Source organism: Malaclemys terrapin, chromosome 7 (genome assembly GCF_027887155.1).
Source record: "Malaclemys terrapin pileata isolate rMalTer1 chromosome 7, rMalTer1.hap1, whole genome shotgun sequence".
In the NCBI taxonomy this organism is placed as follows: domain Eukaryota; kingdom Metazoa; phylum Chordata; order Testudines; family Emydidae; genus Malaclemys; species Malaclemys terrapin.
In genome coordinates, this window is record NC_071511.1 from 78259614 (window position 1) to 78278033 (window position 18420).

Here is an 18420-nt window from a genome sequence, read left to right on the forward strand (position 1 = left end):
AAAGGAATCCTTCCTCTAGTCTGCTTCATAGCTGCTATGGATCTTTGGCTACAGTAGCTCCCAGGCTGCTGTGCCCCATTCAATGGGAGTGAGTTAGGTCATGAATCTGTGTAGTCACCTGCACTGAAAACACCTCTTGTGTAGGGCCCAGGGAATCCTCCTGGAGCTCTGAGATGAACAGGGGGTGTGGGTGCACTGCATGGAACCCTTCCTGATGGAACCAGACTGATTCCACTGAATTCAGGGCCTGATTTATCCCTAAGTGAATCATAGTATCAAAACTATGCCTGCGCTTGTCATTCCCTGACTTCTCAGTAGAAATATAGATCTGAGAATCAGTGAGGCAAGGGAGGAGGGGAAAGTGTCAGGATGTTTCTGAAACTGGTCCAAGGGAATTGAAAGTTCTGAATTAAGATGAGGGAAAAGATGTTCATCTTGCTTGGAAATTTAAAGTTAAAGTAGGTTATCTCCAACCGCTTTACTATCTGCGAACAGCTCTAGGACTCAGAATAAAGGATACAACTGCCAATGAAAGTCAGGAACTTGAATATTTTATACAGCAGGCAGCATACACACACATTGGCCTTTCTTGCAGTTAAAGCCTACCTTGGTTGAAGTCTCACGACTGTTTCCTGGCATCTGAAAGCCACATTCTGGGTGTAGTCATTAGCGGACATTCCTGTTTTCCCCTGACATTCTGAGAATACTGGCAATGCATTCTCCATCTCCTGCAGAAACCAACAGAGCACCCTGTCAGCACTGGCCTGGCTGATGTGAACATTTTGCGTAAAAAGAAAAAAAAAAACAGCTGTAGGAAACTGAAAGCTTGTGGAGGGGGGGGGTGTGTGGAATGTTCTATACTGATTTTTTAAAGAGTTATTCCCCGATGCATAAAGATGGTAATAACAAATGGATAGCAATAACTATAAAAGGTCCCAAAGCACTGTCATTCTTTATTGTACAATGTTTTTTGAAAGCAGATTCTGTACAAAAAGACACCAATGGGACAAATTTGTTACCCATCTTCTGTTTCTATTAATTCATTATTTAGACAGCAGACATCAATATGTGTCCTACACTTACTGCTCAATATGTTCATCTATAAATATTTATATTTGATTCAAGATCATTCAATCAAATAACAAGAAAGATTTCTAGTATGGGTCCCATCTTGAAAACCCTGACTCACAAAAGTAATATTGGTTCATATGAGTAAGGGTTTGTAGGATCAGCTTCCAAATTTGCAACTGATTTTTTCAGGCATGTTAATATTGTTATTAATTTACTAGTAAAATCTTACTTTAGAGTGAGGGAAGGTGAGTGGGACAGAATCTGTTGATTCAGTCACCTTGCCAGTGGGTGGGGGGAAAGCCAGTTTGGTTTCGTGAATGAAATCCAGGACTGGGAATTAGGAAGGCTTGAGTTTTAAGATCAGGCTCTCAATAACTAGCTTTGTTGACTTGAATTAGTCACTCAACCAGTCTCTGCCTCAGTTTTGTTATCTGTAAAATGGGGTAAAAATACCTTCCTATCACACAGGGGTGTTATAAAGACTAGTTAAGTTGATACAGTGTTCTGACAATTTGAAAGGGCAAGTAAATTTTTTCTTCTCCATTATTATTTTTTATTATCCATTATTATGCTAGCAATTTAGAAATCTGAAAATCAATGTACTTAGCACAGCAACATGTTTGTTTCCACTGCTAAAGTATTTTATTTTGCTGCTGTTTTAGGGCCCAACCCTAGAAATCCACCAAATGACTTCAGTGAGACTACTCATGGAAAAGTTTGCAGAATGAAGCCCCCTCCTCTCTATCCAGGGGTAATGGAAGGGTACTCTGGCCCTTTAAGACTTTGTTCTCCTATTTTCTGGCCAGTGTTGGCTATTCTTTAGCTCCCTGTCCTAAACTAAGGGTCTGACTACATAGTCCAACCCTTTCCCCTACCTTGTAGGGTGAAGGGGAAGAAATCCACTTAGCTGCTGTTCCCAGCAATCTCACCTCACCCTCCATGGGGGTTGCTGGGTCTGTACCTTAGGTGGTTCATTGCCAGCCCTTGCTGAGAAGTTTCCTCAGGGTACTTCTCAGCCTCTCTGTCAGCTGATTCCTTCTGCCTGGTTGGAAGGCTTTCACTCCAGCTGTTACTACTCTGGCAATTAGTCACAGGAGTGGAGGGAGACACTCTGTCCATCAACCAGTGCTTAATTTGTACCAGGGCTGAGCCAGGAGTCTTGGCACCTCTGGTCTTGCCTCATCAGTTATGAAAGTAAAAAAAAAAATTGCTTGGTCCTGGCACCTCTTTCATTACAAATGTAGCACTGTCATCAACCTATTTTTGGTGGTTGACATTTAGGGTTCATACACCTCATCAGAGACCCCTACTGCTTCAACAGCAAAAATGCCTATTTTCATTTGCTTCTCTGTCTGTCCTGTGTCTGACACACTACCCATGAGGTTTGTTTAAATGTACATTATATTGGGAACATGTCTTTACATGAACACATTTCTGTTCACACCGCTGCCTATTCAAAAACTACAGAATTTAAGGCACTTTCAAAAATGTCTCTGCTCAGGAGATACTCTGAATTGATGTCCCTTTCAAGTTTTTTATGCTGAGGGATGAGTTCAATAGAGTTATTCCTGATTCAGAGTGGAGTAAGTGGGACAGGAATCAGGCCTCAAGTTGCTAATAAGAAGAGATTGTACTTGTGGTTTCTACTTCAGGATAGAACCTCAAGTCCAAGAAGCAATCATTGAGAACCTGCAAGATCTACTGCCACTATGTTTACTGCAGCAGCCTAGGACACTATAACAATATTTTTGATTCATGTATAAGATGGCTTTGTTGCATGCCAACTACCATTTGTTCTGGGCAAGATAATATGCTACTTGACTTTCATGGTATTACTAAGAAACCTTGTTTGTTATTTTCCTTTTTAAAAAATGTCCTTCAGAGCTTTATGACATAGATCCCCCTGTATTTATTTAATTTAGTTTAGCATTGAATGGATAATATTTTATCCAAAAATGGTAACAGAGATCCACATTACAGTAACTGGCACTTTTTGCAGCTGTTCCAGTTTTTCCATTATTATCTAAACAAGATTTTCCCTGGGTTATATAAAATGATGATATACTCTTGGAGACAGAATAGGTCAACACAACTGTTTTAATTAAAGCTCAAGGTAAAATCAGGCTGAACCAGGTCAGCTGACTCTATTTACCCGCAAACCTTCGGATGTTTGATAGTCCTTGGGCAGAATAGATATTTTACTATTAGTTGTGTTACAACAGCAGTGAGAGGCCCCAGATGAGAATAGGGCTGTACTGTGCTAGACGCTGTACGTACATGTAGTGAGAAATAGTCCCGGCCCCAAAGAGATTACCATCTACATGAGAAAATATTGAAGAAAGGAAGTATTATCATCACCATTTTATGTATGGGGAACTGAGGCTTGGTAAGAGTTAGTGACTTGCCCAAGGACATGCAGTAAGTCTGTAGCAGAAGTTGCACTTAAACAGACATCTCCTAAGTTTCAGTCAAGTCACAAAACCCTCTGTGCTCCACTGTCTATCCTCCACCACTAGATTAGCTAGTTCAAACTTCCAAGGCTGATATGGACCATAAGACTTCAGCACACAGGGAAGATCCTTTGTAAAGAACAGCAAAATCTGTCCCCTTGTGTAACTGTAAAAGTCTTCCCTTCCTCTCATAAGCAACTCTCAGCCATGCAATATCTCTTGGACTTCCTGATACCACCATCATCAGTTTCAGTTTATTGTGACTGGGGCAATGAAACCAGACCAAGTGACACTGAATTGAAAGGCAACAGAATCCCAACTTAATTCACTTAAACATGTACACATTTATTTTTCAGAATTTATTTCATTTTTGCCCAGTAATTGAAAGGCACTGGCAGAACAGGGACCCAGCACGTCAGGATGTTTTATGTCTCTCTTCCAGAAGTTTTAGCTCATGGAAGGAAAAAAGAATATCCCAAACTGATTTATCTTCAGATTTTTTAAGAAGAATGATATTTTTGGCTGCCTGAATATTGTGTCAAGGATACAGCAAATACCACAGTAGTGATTATACAGCACTGTGTCTTCTCGGCAGTGACCAGAGGTTTCTCTTTTTCACCTGCCATTTACCACGTGCAACACATTCATAAATCTTAACCCAAAGATAAGAAGAAACAAATACATTACAATGAAATATAATACTATTGAATCCCCTTGACACACAAAGGTTGGATTTTGTTGCACCACAAAAGCACAATTTTGTTACAAAATTGCCTAAAATTCAAAAGTTTGTTTCTGTTAGGGTTACAACATAATCCTAAAATGACAGACACTATTCTTAGAAAGATGCAATTGGCTACTCATAAACCATGTGTGTTCAGGACTTCGGTTTTACATTTCACCTGAAAGAGAGCATCTCTGATAGTGCCGTGTCCCCTCCTGCTATTATGCTGAGGCTGTTTTGTACAGACCTGGAGGGAAGAATGTCTTCTGCTGAACCATCTGTACAATTTAACACAGATCTCCCATCCAAATCTTGAACTGGACCCACTTTCTTTGACTTATGAAATCTGATAGTATCAAAGCACAAGGTGTCATGGCTAAGTGACAGTCAGGGTCCAGACACCCCAAGGGGAGAACAGGCAGTTTGAAACCCACCCCACCCAAAAAAGCAGTTGAATCAACTAATCATATACAGTGTCATTGTGCTATAAAACTATGTCAACCAAGGTCTTTTATTACCACTCCAAACAGGGTAAGAAATAGGTAGTGTACAAATAGGTATCATTATAGTATTTCCTTTAAAAAGTTATAAAAAGCTGCAAGTGGTTTATATGGAAATCAAACAATGAAAACTTTGGGGGTGCACGACAATGCAAGGCTCACCCTGGGCTCCGTCCAGCAACATTTTTACTTCGCGCAAGTTCTAGAAGGCCACAGGCAGAGTGCCCTGCCCTTAGAAAAGGTTGACCAGACATGGAAACCACGTGCTTTCTCCTTCTCAGAGAACCCAGTTTTCTTTTTACCTCACTGATCAGTGGCTATGATCAAGTCATGAAAGATGCTATTAAAATATATCTATGCAGGATGCAGAGTTAAAACCTTGGTGAGAATTTCATGCCTAAGCCACCCACAGCTGGTGTATATTGACGTAGCTCCATTACTCAGTTCTCTGACTCTCGTGTGTTTAAAACCACAACTTTAATGTTGAATTAATAGGAGTGCTTTGGCATTAATGTATTTAATTTATACCAAAGTACTGAATTTCATGTAGCAGTTTTCTGCATTTCTGTCTCTTGTGATTTGTGTCAAGATACCATTTACTTTTCTTAGTCCTTCACCCTGGTGATTAGACTAAGAAATAGGACTGTTATTTGCTCTACTTATTAGCTGGTGAGCTCAGTGCTATTTTATATTTCAGTATCAGTAAAGAATTTAAGGTGAATCATTTCATAATCCAAATTCATGTTAATGTGCATCAAAGATGAGCTACAGAGGAAGGGGATTAATCAAGAAAAGCAGACTTTGAATTCCACAACCTCACTTCTTATATTGTCTCTCCAGAATATATACTGTACATACTTGATTTTGGTATTTCAATGGTCCATAACATTTGATTTTATAATAGATTAATACTACAGAATCACTAGAGTGGCTCAGGGAAACAAAACAGATATGGACCATAGTAACCATTTATAGATCCACAGATTTTAAGGTCAGAAAGGACCCATTGTGATGATCTACTCTGACCTCCTGCTGGACTCTGGCCACAGGACCAGGGCCGGCTCCAGGGTTTTGGCCACCCCAAGCAGCCAAAAAAAAGCCGCGATCGTGATCTGCGGCGGCAATTCGGCGGGAGGTCCTTTGCTCCAAGTGGGAGTGAGGGACCGTCCGCCGAATTGCCGCCGAATAGCTGGACGTGCCGCCCCCTCCGGAGTGGCCGCCCCAAGCACCCGCTTGCCAGGCTGGTGCCTGGAGCCGGCCCTGCACAGGACTTCCCTGTATTAATTCCTGCTTCAAATCCAATAGCTGCACTTGAGCTAGAGCATATCTTTTAGAAAAACGTTCAATCTTGATTTAAAAATTTCTAGTTATAAAGAATCCACCACAATCCTGGGTAGGTTTCTCCAATGGTTAAGTACCCTCTTCATTAATGCACTTTATTTCCAGTCTGAATTGGTCTAGGTTCAACTCCCAGCCTTTGGTTCTTGTTATACCTTTGTCTGAGAGATTGAACAGCCCTGTATTGTCAAATTTCTGCTCCCTGTGTAGGTTCTTATAGAGTCTGATCAAGTCTTCCCTGAACCTTCTCCCTGGTGCACTCAAACTGCTTGATGGAGATATAAATTCACCTCCTTGTGCTTGATGCCCCTGCCCATATTCCCTAGAATGGATTCGCATTAAGGGAGGATAGGTTGTGATGTCACTCTGCCCGCCCCTTAGGCTTTCTGTTAGGTGGGATTTATGCCAGGGTCTTCATACCCTTACAGAAAAACATCTATAGATTTTAAACAGAAGATGATAATTTCTATATAAGTGTTGTGAACTGTCAAATAGGATTTATCAAGAATTTTATACCTGCTATTAAATTCTACAGTACAGCTCAAAACGTCCATGGAAAGGCTATTATTCTCTATTAAATTCTATGGTCTAGTTCCTGAGTTACGTGCAAAATTGTCTCTAAACCACATTTATAGCAGGCTACAATACTCCCTACTAGCAAGGCCAGCTCCAGGCACCAGCTTAACAAGCAGGTGCTTGGGGCGGCCAAGGGAGAGGGACAGCACCTGCGGCAATTCGGGGCGGCAGGTACCTCACTCCCTCTAGAGGAGCGAAGGACCTGCCGCTGAACTGCCACTGCCGATCGCGGCTTTTTTTTTTTTTTTTTTTTGTTTGGGGCGGCAGAAATGCTGGAGCCGGCCCTGCCTACTAGTATATTTGTGTCTTTATCACGTGGGATTTGTGTCTGTACAGATTCTACTACATGGTTCTCTTCACTCAGACATGTTATCACATTAGATTCTACATAGCACTGGTCAAAATTTCTATCTACAGGAAATTCTGGCATTTCAAAATTATCAGAATGAAAAATCAAAATTTTGATAATTGTCACAAAATGAAATTTCTGAAAAAATTTGTTTTGAGTTAATAAAAATGTTTTTGGGTTTTTGCATTTTTATTTTATTTCGTTTTATTTGTATGTTGTTTTACTGTATTATCTTATTTTATATTATTTTAAAAAAGGGCTTAATAATTGTCTTAAAATTAAAATGTAAAATAAAATAAAAGTTAATATACACAAACTACAAACCAATATAAAATAATTTTAAAAACAAAGAGTCCTTTCAAAATAAAAAAATCAGAAGGTTCCACTCTGAAATGCTTTGTTTCCATTTTTTTTCCTAGAAAAAATTCCATCAAAATTGACCAGACATAGTTCTATGAAATCTTTTAGGTTTCATGCTTCTCTCCCACTTCTGACCTATATCTGTCCTTCCTGTTCAGTTCATAGCCACATATCCCAGTATCCCATTGATCTCTGAAATTTGTTCAAGTTTCAGCAATGCCCATTATGGGCTATATGTTCAAAAGAACTCAGGCTCACTTTTGGACATCTTATTGAGTGGCTTGATTTTCAGTAGTGTGCAACACTAAACAGCTCCCACTGGCAAGAACAGGAACTGAGTGCTGAGGTCTTTTGAAAATGTGATCACTTCATTGCCAGGTATTCTAGTTTGCTTCCCCCCTACTCCCATCCTTGTAAGCTTCTTGTATTGGCCAGGGCCGGCTCCAGGCACCAGGCAACCAAGCACATGCTTGGGGCGGCACCTGGTAAGGGGCGGCCAATCTTGGGGTGGCGGGGGGCAGCGCGGCGCAGCATTCCGCGCGGGGGAGGTGCTCCGGCGGCGCGCGACGGGGGGGCGGCACAGGGCACGGCGCTCAGGGAGGGGTTCCGGCGGCGCGGCGCTCGGCGGGGGGACAGTGCGGTGCGCGGCCCTCGGGGGAGGGGGGGCTTCCGGTGGCGCGGCGCTCGGCGGGGGGGCAGTGCGGGGTGCGGCGCTCGGGGGGGGTTCCAGTGGCACGGCGCTCAGCGGGGGGGCTCGGCAGGGTGGCGCTCTTTTTTTGCTGCTTGGGGCAGCAAAAAAGTTAGAGCCGGCCCTGGTATTGGCATATTGACATTTATAGATTTATTTTTGGCCATGTGCTATTTTTATTTCACTCTTTAGTCTGACATCCTGTTACTTTTCTAGGATTTACCTCTGCCATTGCAACCTGTCCCAGCACCAGTTCACCTGTAATTTCTGCCCTATTCTTTTATGGATACAGCGATACCCAGAGCCGGCTCCAGGCACCAGCCTGGCAAGCAGGTGCTTGGGGCGGCCTCTCCGGAGAGGGGCGGCAGGTCCAGGTATTTGGCAGCAATTCGGCGGACGGTCCCTCGCTCCCGCTGGGAGCAAAGGACCTCCCGCCAAATTGCCGCCGCAGATAGTGATTGCGACTTTTTTTTTTTTTTTTTGGCTGCTTGGGGCGACCAAAACCCTGGAGCCAGCCCTGGCGATACCACTCCCTCTCCACAGCCTTTCCACTACCATAGCCATGCATCTGGGTTTCCACTGGTGGAAACTTATAGAATCTGGCCCTATACATACAGATTGCTGTGTATTGAATAAGTGCACCAATTATCCGTTATTAAAGAGCTAAATTCTGCCAGGAGCAGCTCAAGATGTTGTAACTGTTAAGAGCTTAGTAGCTACTCACACAGAGATGTGAATAAAAATTAAATCTCTGGTATGTCAAAGCAAAATCTGTAATTAGATATTGTCATGATTTGAATAAACGCTTCTTCACTCATTGTAGGAGTGAAATTGGGGAGAGGATGTCATTAAAGGAACATTCTGTATCAATAAAAATAGGGAATCACTTGAACTAGAATGGCTTAATCACTATTTGGAGGGCATTCTCGTTTTCATTTTCAATTGAACATGATTAGGCAGCAGAGCCAGTGAGATGCATATTGGCTGCCTTATGTGTACAGTTGTGAGCTTGTTGAGAGGCTTGGTGGTGGCAATATGTTTAGAAGGAGCCCAGGTGTGCACAGTAGCATGCTGTTTCAAATCATCAGTCTCTTTCCCTTTTTCAAGATAATGGCAACTTGCCATGTAATCAGCAGCTCCTAGAAAAATAACAACACTTCGTTTTCAATTTCAAGTAAAGCAGAGAGTCAGAATGGAAAGAAGCACATTAGATAAAATCAGTTACTAAAACAGACAAAGCGCTTTAGAATTTGAAGGTTATAGTATATTGGAGCTCTTGACTTGAAAAACTGCCTCTGAACTTTTCTATAAGCAGAGCCCTTACTTTTCATAAGCACTTTAAACAACAGCCTGGGTGCCAGATGTACACTTGGTTCAAGAAAACAACAAAACAAACCTAGAAGTCCATGCAGCCACACTGGGCCTGCAGATGGGGCTTAGGTGAATGCATAGTCTCTTACATGAGAGTGAACTAGGAGTTTGTAAAATGTGCGCCTTGGGAAACATTTTCCCCAGAAAGCCTCAATCCAGTGAGCTGCTTCATGTGGGCAGACTCCACTGAAATCAATGAGTCAAAGAGGTCTGTCCCTGGAGAGCTCACTGCTGGATCGGGGCCCAAACTATAGCCCAATCAATGATGAGAGTACTTTAACTTCCTGTGATGAAGTAACATTTATTTTATGTGGGAACCAATCATATTCATAGTGCTAATTCTGTTATCTATGAGATACTGTATCAGTGCTCAGTTCAGAGGTGGGGGCAGAATGGTACCACACTTCTCACTGATTGGAAACAGGGCCTGGGGAAGAGTGGGTGGGAGTGGAACTCATCATGACTTTTTTGTTTCCCAATCCAATCGCTGTATCACAGGAAAACTTCATGGCTTATTGGAGGTTTTCCCCCTCCAGATGTTGCACTTTTCAGTTGCATCAATATTTTATGGAGATCTAATTACATGATCACAAAATACTACACAAAACTAAACCAACGTTCTCAGTTAAATTCTTTGAGCCAAACTCACTGGTGAGATAAAAATGGGGCAAATGAGCTGACAATGGGTGATTTGCCCAACTTTAGCTTTTAGTGAGTTTGAGATACAGGTGTGACATACATGAGAACTGAAAGGGGGCACAGATTCAGGGCAGCAAGAAAAATAATTAACAAGAGGGTAAGAGATCAATCATCTCTCCCCCTTACTTTATGCCCTCCTGATCAGCTGCTTTTCCTGATATACTTCCCCTTGTGCTGCTAGTGAGAGTCTGTCTACCCTCTCTGGGAGAGTCACTCCCAGCTGCAGTGTAGACATACCCTAAGTATATTATTTTCACTAATTTTTCATACCCACTGAACAGGATAAAGGGATGAGATGTAACATCCTCCAGCCATCTTACCAAATATCTCCTAATAACTAAGAATTAATAAACCATTACAGTATTTAGTGGTTTGACATAGACACCAGTCTAAATCTCTAGCACAAGCCACACAAGAGAAAGATCTTGCCGTTATTCCAGCACGTCCAGGAAATACAAGAAGATAACTCAGAGGGAGAAATATTTTGCACATCCTCACTATGGGCCATACTATGACACCCTTACTCTCAGCAGTGAGTAGTTGTGGATTCAGAATCTATCACTATATCAGGGAATTCTCACTGATTCCGCATGATTCCCTTACTGAAAGAATTACTTCAACTGCAGTGTCACTTGTACCAGATACATAGCCCAAATCATTGTGGAGGTGAGTCAGAGCAGGGATTAATAATGCTATCATTTGCATCACTTTGCATTTAAAACATATTCCTGCTATGACACCGCACCATAAATATCTAGCAGAAATAGATATGTTTTATTTTATTACCTGACTTTCTTCATGGTTTTTCCCATTTTCTAGTTTGGCAATGGATTTGGGCTTTCTTAATTTTAAGTTGCCCATTCCAACCCGTAGTGTGCAGTCATGAGCTGTCTGTTCCACGTGCTGCTGGGTATCTTGTAATGCTGGCTGGCTGTCCTCTAAGACTGTAGTGTTGTTGGGATAGTTTTCTTTGTTGTTTTCATCTCTAGAAGAAAATAAAACCAAAAGGTGTAAGCAGGATTTTAGCCATCTCTCAGAACAATACTGAGGAGGACTGGTGCCAAGATCTCAGTTTTATTTGCTATGTTAGCATTGCCAGGGTAAGGACACATATGAGCTAAACATTGTGTATGTTAATAAAACAAGTCTCCGTTATAGTCTTCCGTTTATTATCAGACCATATGCCAAATCAGGGGTCGGCAACCTTTCAGAAGTGGTGTGCCGAGTCTTCATGTATTCACTGTAATTTAAGGTTTCGTGTGCCAGTAATACATTTTAATGTTTTTAGAAGGTCTCTTTCTATAAGTCTTTAATAAATAATTAAACTATTGTTGTATGCAAAGTAAATAAGTTTTTAAAAATGTTTAAGAAGCTTCATTTAAAATTAAATTAAAATGCAGAGCCCCCCAGACCGGTGGCCAGGACCCGGCAGTGTGAGTGCCACTGAAAATCAGCTCCCGTCCTGCCTTTGGCACGTGTGCCATAGGTTGCCTACCCCTGTGCTAAATTCATGAGTACACATTTGTATATAGAGTAATTTAAGCAACTGTAATTTAGGGGCCTGTAAACTGTGAGGCCTGAGCTACACTACAAAGGTAGGTCGACATAAGTTGCCTTTCATTGACGTAGTTGTGCATACATCTATATTCAAATTTGTCTCTCACTGATGTAAGCATCCTGTTAAGGCGACACAGTAACACCAGTTCTCCAAATGGCTTTGAACCATGGTCAATCTACTGTGATCGACACAGTGTGAGTGCAGACACCACGTGACTTATGTCAACCCTAACAGCCTTCCAGAAGCTGTCCCACAATGCCTGACACTGACTGCTATAGCCCCGTGGTCCTGGAGAGCAGAAGCTATCCCCCCTCCCTTTATAAACCCTGCATATTTTTGAAATGCCTTTTCCTGATTGCCCAACTTGACACGCACACCTAGCAGCTCTCCCTTCTTGTGTGCAACTGCCCAACCAACCATGCTGATGCCACGCTTTAGATGCACATCTGGGCCTGTGGGGAGAAGAGGCTGTTCAAGCGCAGCTATGGCGTAGTTGTAGAAACATGGACATCTACAGGCAGTGAATGGGCAGATCAGGGATCAGCAGCAATGCTGCATAAAAGCAAAGGAACTGCAGCAGGCATGCCAGAAGGCCAGGGAGCTCAACAGTCAATTCGGCGCCAAGCCACAGCCCTGCTGTTTTTACAACGAGCTGCACCCCACAGAGCGACATGGATCTCTCCAACGAGCCCAAGACACAGACCCCTTGTTGTGAACAGCAAAGAAGAGGAAGATGGGGTACATACAACTGCGGGGTCCATCTATGCTGTAAGCCAGAATCTGCCCAAGACGCCACGTAGTCCAGTAACTCCCTGCGGGTGTGCCCCATTCAGGGGAAGGAACCTCAGGTAAGCGTGAAGGCATTTCCTATTGTAATGTTGAAATGCCAAGATGGTGCCTGACCCCAACATAGCAGAACACAGGTATTGACTTATACTAGAAGAGGTAGCAGTATAACTAAGAGAGGTGGAGCTGTTATCTTCTTTTCATTCCCTGCAGAGAGTTAGCTGGGCTGCCCATGAGCAGTACTTGGTTTATAGACACAGGTATGTGCCTTGAATTCTCCTGAGAGATCTTGTTGCAACTTTCTTAGGCCTGGTCCACACTAACCCCCCACTTCGGACTAAGGTACGAAGTACCTTAGTCCGAACTTACCGCGGGTCCAGACGCGGCAGGGAGGCTCCCCCGTCGATGCCGCGTACTCCTCTCGCCGAGCCGGAATACCGGCGTCGACGGCGAGCACTTCCGGGATCGATCCCAGAACATCGATTGCCTGCCGCCGGACCCTCCGGTAAGTGTAGACGTACCCTTAGAGGTAGTCTGCAATCTTCTTCTGAAGATTTCTAGTATTGGCAGCCTTATTGCTCTGTGATAGGACACATTCCCACACCAGTCTCTGATGTCTTCGGCAGGCACCACTGCAGTAAACAGGCTAGCAGAGTATGGGTCCAGGTGGCTTAGGGACACAAGTAACTACTGTGCTCTCTTCATTACCCTTGGGAGTGAGATATCAGCTAAAATCACCATTGCCTGGGAAAAACAGAGCTGGTGCTCAGTGCTATTAACTTGCACTCATACACATGGAAATAGGGGCCAAATTTTTACTGTTTCATGCCACCAAACAATTCCCTCCTCATACCCCCCATTCCCTACACCTGTCCTTGGCCATACTCAGTGTGGCTGGGACTGGATAGGCGTGTTGTGCACAGGTGTTCCAAGGCGGAAGTAGCCATAAGCATGTCGTGTTTAAATGTTAGGGGACAAAAGGGAAGGAAGTTCTGAAACTTAACTTGCACTTTCTGCTGTCACTATACCGACAATGACACCTCTGTATGTTTTATCCATAGATGCTACTAGTGCATTCCTCCATATCCGCAGATTGCCTGACCATGATAAGGAGGAGAAAGAAGAGGACACAGGAGGATATGTTCATCAAGATCCTGCAAACTAGTGCTGCATTGGACCATGAACAGAGTACTTGGAGGGTGAACATTGCAGACGGCCTGGAGAAAGAAAGAAAGCAGATAGAAGAAAGGTCCAGGAGTCCCAGCAGAAAAAGGACAGGGAGCTTTTTCAAGGGACAGTAGAAAAAACACAGCTTCACATACACTGACTTGTGAGAGTCACAGTTGCTGTATGGATAGCCAAAATGTATATGAATGTTCTGTCCCCTTATTAAGTTCTGTTCCATTAATTTATTTTAGAAGTTTTTATTGAATGCCTTTTTTAATTGCACCTTTTTTGCACTGGTTTTGTTATGTAATAAAAATCTATTTTTGGTAAATAATTGATCTTTATGACTTCATAACATATGCTGGAGAATGCATAGCACTACTGAAAGCTCCCACGACCTGTTATTGTAGAGGTCAACAAAACTCATAGGATCAGTGACAAACACAGTGTAATAATTATAAATTCACAGCAAGCACCATATAATTAATAGGCACATTGCCAGACAGTGTTATATTAATAAATGTACACCAAGGACCATACAATTCCTAAAAGCCCCCAAAACTTCAGGACAGGTAGGGCACAGTCCACACAATGCATTGCTGTGGCTGACCGTTAAAGTGCTCTGTCAAGGCCTCTTTCGACTGTAGAGCTCCGCATTAAGTTCTTCCAATAGCCCTTGTGGCTGGCTGTGCAAACTCAGGAGAAACACGCTTCATCTCCACTGTGGCAGCAATTTTTCCTCCTTTGTTTCATAGATATTATGCAGGACACAACAGGTAGCTATAACCACTGTTTTTTTCCCCCTCTTGCAGAGATCCAATCTCGTGAGTAAACATCACCAGCATCCCTTCAACCACCCATAGACATTCAACTGCCATTCTGCACCTGCTGAGCTGGTAGCTGAATCTTTCCTTGGTGTTGTTGAGGTGGCCAGTGTATGACTTCATGAGCCAGGGAAGCAAGGGATAGACTGGGTCCTCCAGGATCACTACTGGCATTTTATCACCACCAATGGTAATCTGCTAGTCATGAAAAAATGTCCCTACTTGCAGCTTTCTGAACAGTCCGGTGTTCTCAAAGATGTGAGTGTCATGAACCTTCCCTGACCAGTCCACACTGATGTCAGTGAGGCATCCCTGGTGATCCACCAGGGTTACATAACCATAGAAAAGTAGCCCTTTCTGTTGAAGTACTCTGGGGCAAGGTGATCTGTTGCCAAAATAGTGATAACGTGATACCTATTGCTCCACCACAGTTCGGGAACCCCACTATGTCACGTACAGTACTGAGAGTCATAGTCTTGTGTAGCAGGACACAATTAATGGCCCCACATACTCGCATGACAACTCCAAAACGGTTTCCTGCTGACCAGCTGCAATTGGGAGTTGCAAGTTTCCACAGTGTGATCGCCACTCGCTTGTCAGCTGTCAGTGCATCTCTTAGTCTGGAGTCCCTGCATTAGAGCTGGGAAGAGCTTGGCATCCAGATCCAGGGACGTGGCCTTTCACATCCAAATGTTCTGCAGCTACTGCTCATCATCCTGAACCTGCATTACAATGCATTCTCACCAGTCAGAGCAGGGATCAGTAACCTTTGGCACGTGGCCGGCCATGGTACGCACCCTGGCAGGCCAGGCCGGTTTGTTTACCTGCCGCGTCTGCAGGTTCGGCTGATCGTGGCTCCCATTGGCTGCAGTTCGCCGTTCCAGGCCAATGGGGGCTGCAGAAAGTGGTGCGGGCTGAGGGATGTGCTGGCCGCTGCTTCCTGCTGCCCCCATTGGCCTGGAGCGGTGAACTGCGGCCAGTGGGAGCCGAACCCGCGGACGCGGCAGGTAAACAAACCGGCCCGGCCAGCCAGGGTGCGTACCATGGTGGTCCACGTGCCAAAGGTTGCCGATCCCTGAGTCAGAGATTGTTTCTCAGGCCCAGAAGCAGCACTACTGTCTGCAGCTTCCCCGTAAGTGCCACCAACAACCTTGAATTGGTTCTTGCTACATCCCACAGCAATCTGTCTTCCACAAAATTGTCATGTCCCCCACACTGCTGAGGTTCTTCCTATGGTTCTGCAAATACCAGAGATCGTTCGTCCTGTGTTTGCAGTTCTCATAACAATAGTGCAATAGTGAAGAGAGGTTTAATTAGACCCTGAGACACTCTTAGGAGCTCAGGCTCCATGCTTCTGTCAGAGATGGCAGACAGACAGAAGTGCTGCAGGGTTTTGTGGGATTTTTAAAAAGGCATGAAAATTATGGGATAGGGGTTGCATTATAGGATGGAGAAAGCTGCTTGATGTGAACTTGACCCCTTCCTCTCAGTCACCCCTATGCAACTCACTTCTGCCCTACTATGCAGTGCCAAAGTTCCCAAGAGACAGTGCTCCAGATGGCGGGGAGTTGCATACTAAGATACCTATCCAATGTGCACCACACATTGACCCAAGCACTCCTGATGAATACATGCAGTACCAACACAAGGAGTCAAGTGCACACGCATGAGTGATATACTAACTGTGGCAGCTTTATGCCAATGTAACTTGCATTGACCAATGTTTGCAGCATAGATATGGCCTTAGAGTTGCTACTTTTTTGCCTTCCCATACTAAAAGTCAAAAGCATCTTTTCCCATATCATCACCCAATGCCACAGGCTTCAGAAGTCATTGGTTTAGCTGGGCTGTAGCCCTACTAATATTGTGGTCTTTCCCCTCACACAAACTGTGGCTTCCTACATCCGTGACCTCATTCAGCAAACTCCCTTCCCCATCCTTTCATATCTCCTTGCTCTTTCCACTCAGTTTTTCACCCTTCCTCTGGGCTACTATATCCCCTCCATGTCTGCTGGAATAAGGGAGAAAGAAGGGTATATGAAGTAGGATTTGGACAGCCAGAGTAGGACAGGTTTTGAGCTGAGAGGAGCAAAAGCATGCCTGCCTTCTTTTTCCTACCTCATGTCCAGACATGTTCCCGCTTCATCTTTCCTAGCCTAGATTCCAGCCATACCATTGCCCTTCCCTCCACTCCCTCCCAGGCAGTCACTATCACTTCCTAGAGGAAGGCATCCAGTACTCACACTCCTTCCCCACCGCATCTTAGTCCAGAAAAAATGAGATAAGTTTGGTAGTTTGTGGGAGGCAGCTGGACAAGTTGGTGAAAATTATATCAGAATCCTGATTGCAGGAAAGGGTCACCATGCATAACAGCAAATCACAGTCTAGGTGGTTTAATTAGACCCTGGGACACTCTTGAGAGCTCAGGTAAAAGTTGTGGCTAGGACAGAAGTCTCATCTTTGTCTGGCAAGCAGAGTACAACCTTTCTTCCCAGATGCAGACCTTGCTGCAGTTATCCATGCCTTTGTTACTTCAAAGTTAGATTCCTATAATACACTTTGTATAGAACTACACAATCAAACTATTCAGAAATTTAAGCTAGTGAGAGAGTGGGGCTGCCCACTTATTAAGCAGTGCATCATGAGAGAATAGGTTACCGGCCATGCTCTGTACTCTACACTGGCTGCCAGTTTTCACGTGGAAGCCAGGATGTTGGTTTTAACCAATAAAGCCCTAAGATTTGTGACCGGACTACCTGAGAGATCACCTCACTCCCTGTCTGAACTCCAACAGCTGAGATTATCAGAGAAGCTTGAGTTGGACCACCTCAGGAGTTTAGTAGAGAGCAGCCCGTTGACACAGAATTCTCTATATTGGGAACCCACCTACAGAACTGGCTTTTCCCTGTTTGGCTCACCAGGGCCCAGATGTGTTAACTTCGTAGGCACCAAAACTTTTCCCCCAAGGAAATGGGTTGTGGATAGAAAGTTTGGTCTGGGTAGCTATTATTGTTACTGGGTGGGTTGCTTTCTCTTGCATAGGCAGTTCTAGAAATATATTGAAATACAGTTGGTTTTAAATTGTCTAAATTTTAAATTGTCTGGAATGCTAAGCTGTGTCGTCCAAAAGCAGAAATACACAAATATACCCTGGGTGATTTTCATCTCAATAATACTTAAACTAAACTATTCTGTAATTTAGAAGAATTTTAATTTTCAGTGATGATAATCCTTGAGTTTTTGGGTACCATTAACAGATGATCCCTGATAGATAGGGATGAAAGAAAGTCAGATCCCTTGCCAAGGGTTTTCGGATAAGATATAGAGTAAATACCTGTGGATGGAGCTTGCTGCTTGGTCTTCATGTACAGACTCTGTATCCTCGTCACACCTTGAAAATGGATATAAAATCATTATTGACTTTTTGCCAGTTGCATACTTTATCTTTTCAGTAACAAAACTGGTCAGTTTGAAGTGACACGTACAATTCTCTAAACATTCCTCTTTCTCAAGCTTTAACTGAAGTCAATTCATGGCATAGTTTCTCTGTTTGCAAAGTTTGTTGTGATATTTTAAAATCTGATTTTCTGCAGAATTAGATAGACCATTTGCTCACTCTCTTTTGTCTTACTGGAAATCCCATGACGAATAAAATGCAGCTTCTACTGTTAAAATTGTAGAAAATAAAGGACACATCCTTCTTTTTAATTGCTAATAGCCTACTTTGCTCAAAGTATTATAAACAGTAATTAACTTAACACACAGTACATTTTTTCCTCCAAGACCATAATTAGAAGGAGAAAATGCCATTACATTAAATACCCAACTGTTGACCAGAGATTCAGAATGACATCAAGTATAGATTAACTTTGCAATGCTGAGTGCAAGACGATCTGCAGATCCAAACTGCAATGCACAATGGAGGCTTCTCTTGCCATCTAGACCCAGATATAAAGAAG

The 18420-nt window shown here is 43.3% G+C and overlaps 1 protein-coding gene across 8 annotated transcripts in view; it reads right to left on the minus strand.

The window, feature by feature from the left end:
• The window catches only part of FAM13C (family with sequence similarity 13 member C), a 246127-nt gene that overhangs the window by 77369 nt on the left and 150338 nt on the right, over nt 1–18420 (minus strand). For all 8 annotated transcript variants that reach the window (XR_008445678.1, XM_054034905.1, XM_054034904.1 and 5 more), the window contains 3 exons: nt 17796–17852; nt 10913–11111; nt 607–728 (listed from right to left, as the gene is read on the minus strand). Coding sequence is in view for 7 of the 8 variants with exons in the window: in XM_054034905.1 (XP_053890880.1) it covers nt 607–728; nt 10913–11111; nt 17796–17852 (378 nt within the window). In the remaining variant the exon portion in view is untranslated. The remainder of the gene's footprint in view (nt 1–606; nt 729–10912; nt 11112–17795; nt 17853–18420) is intronic.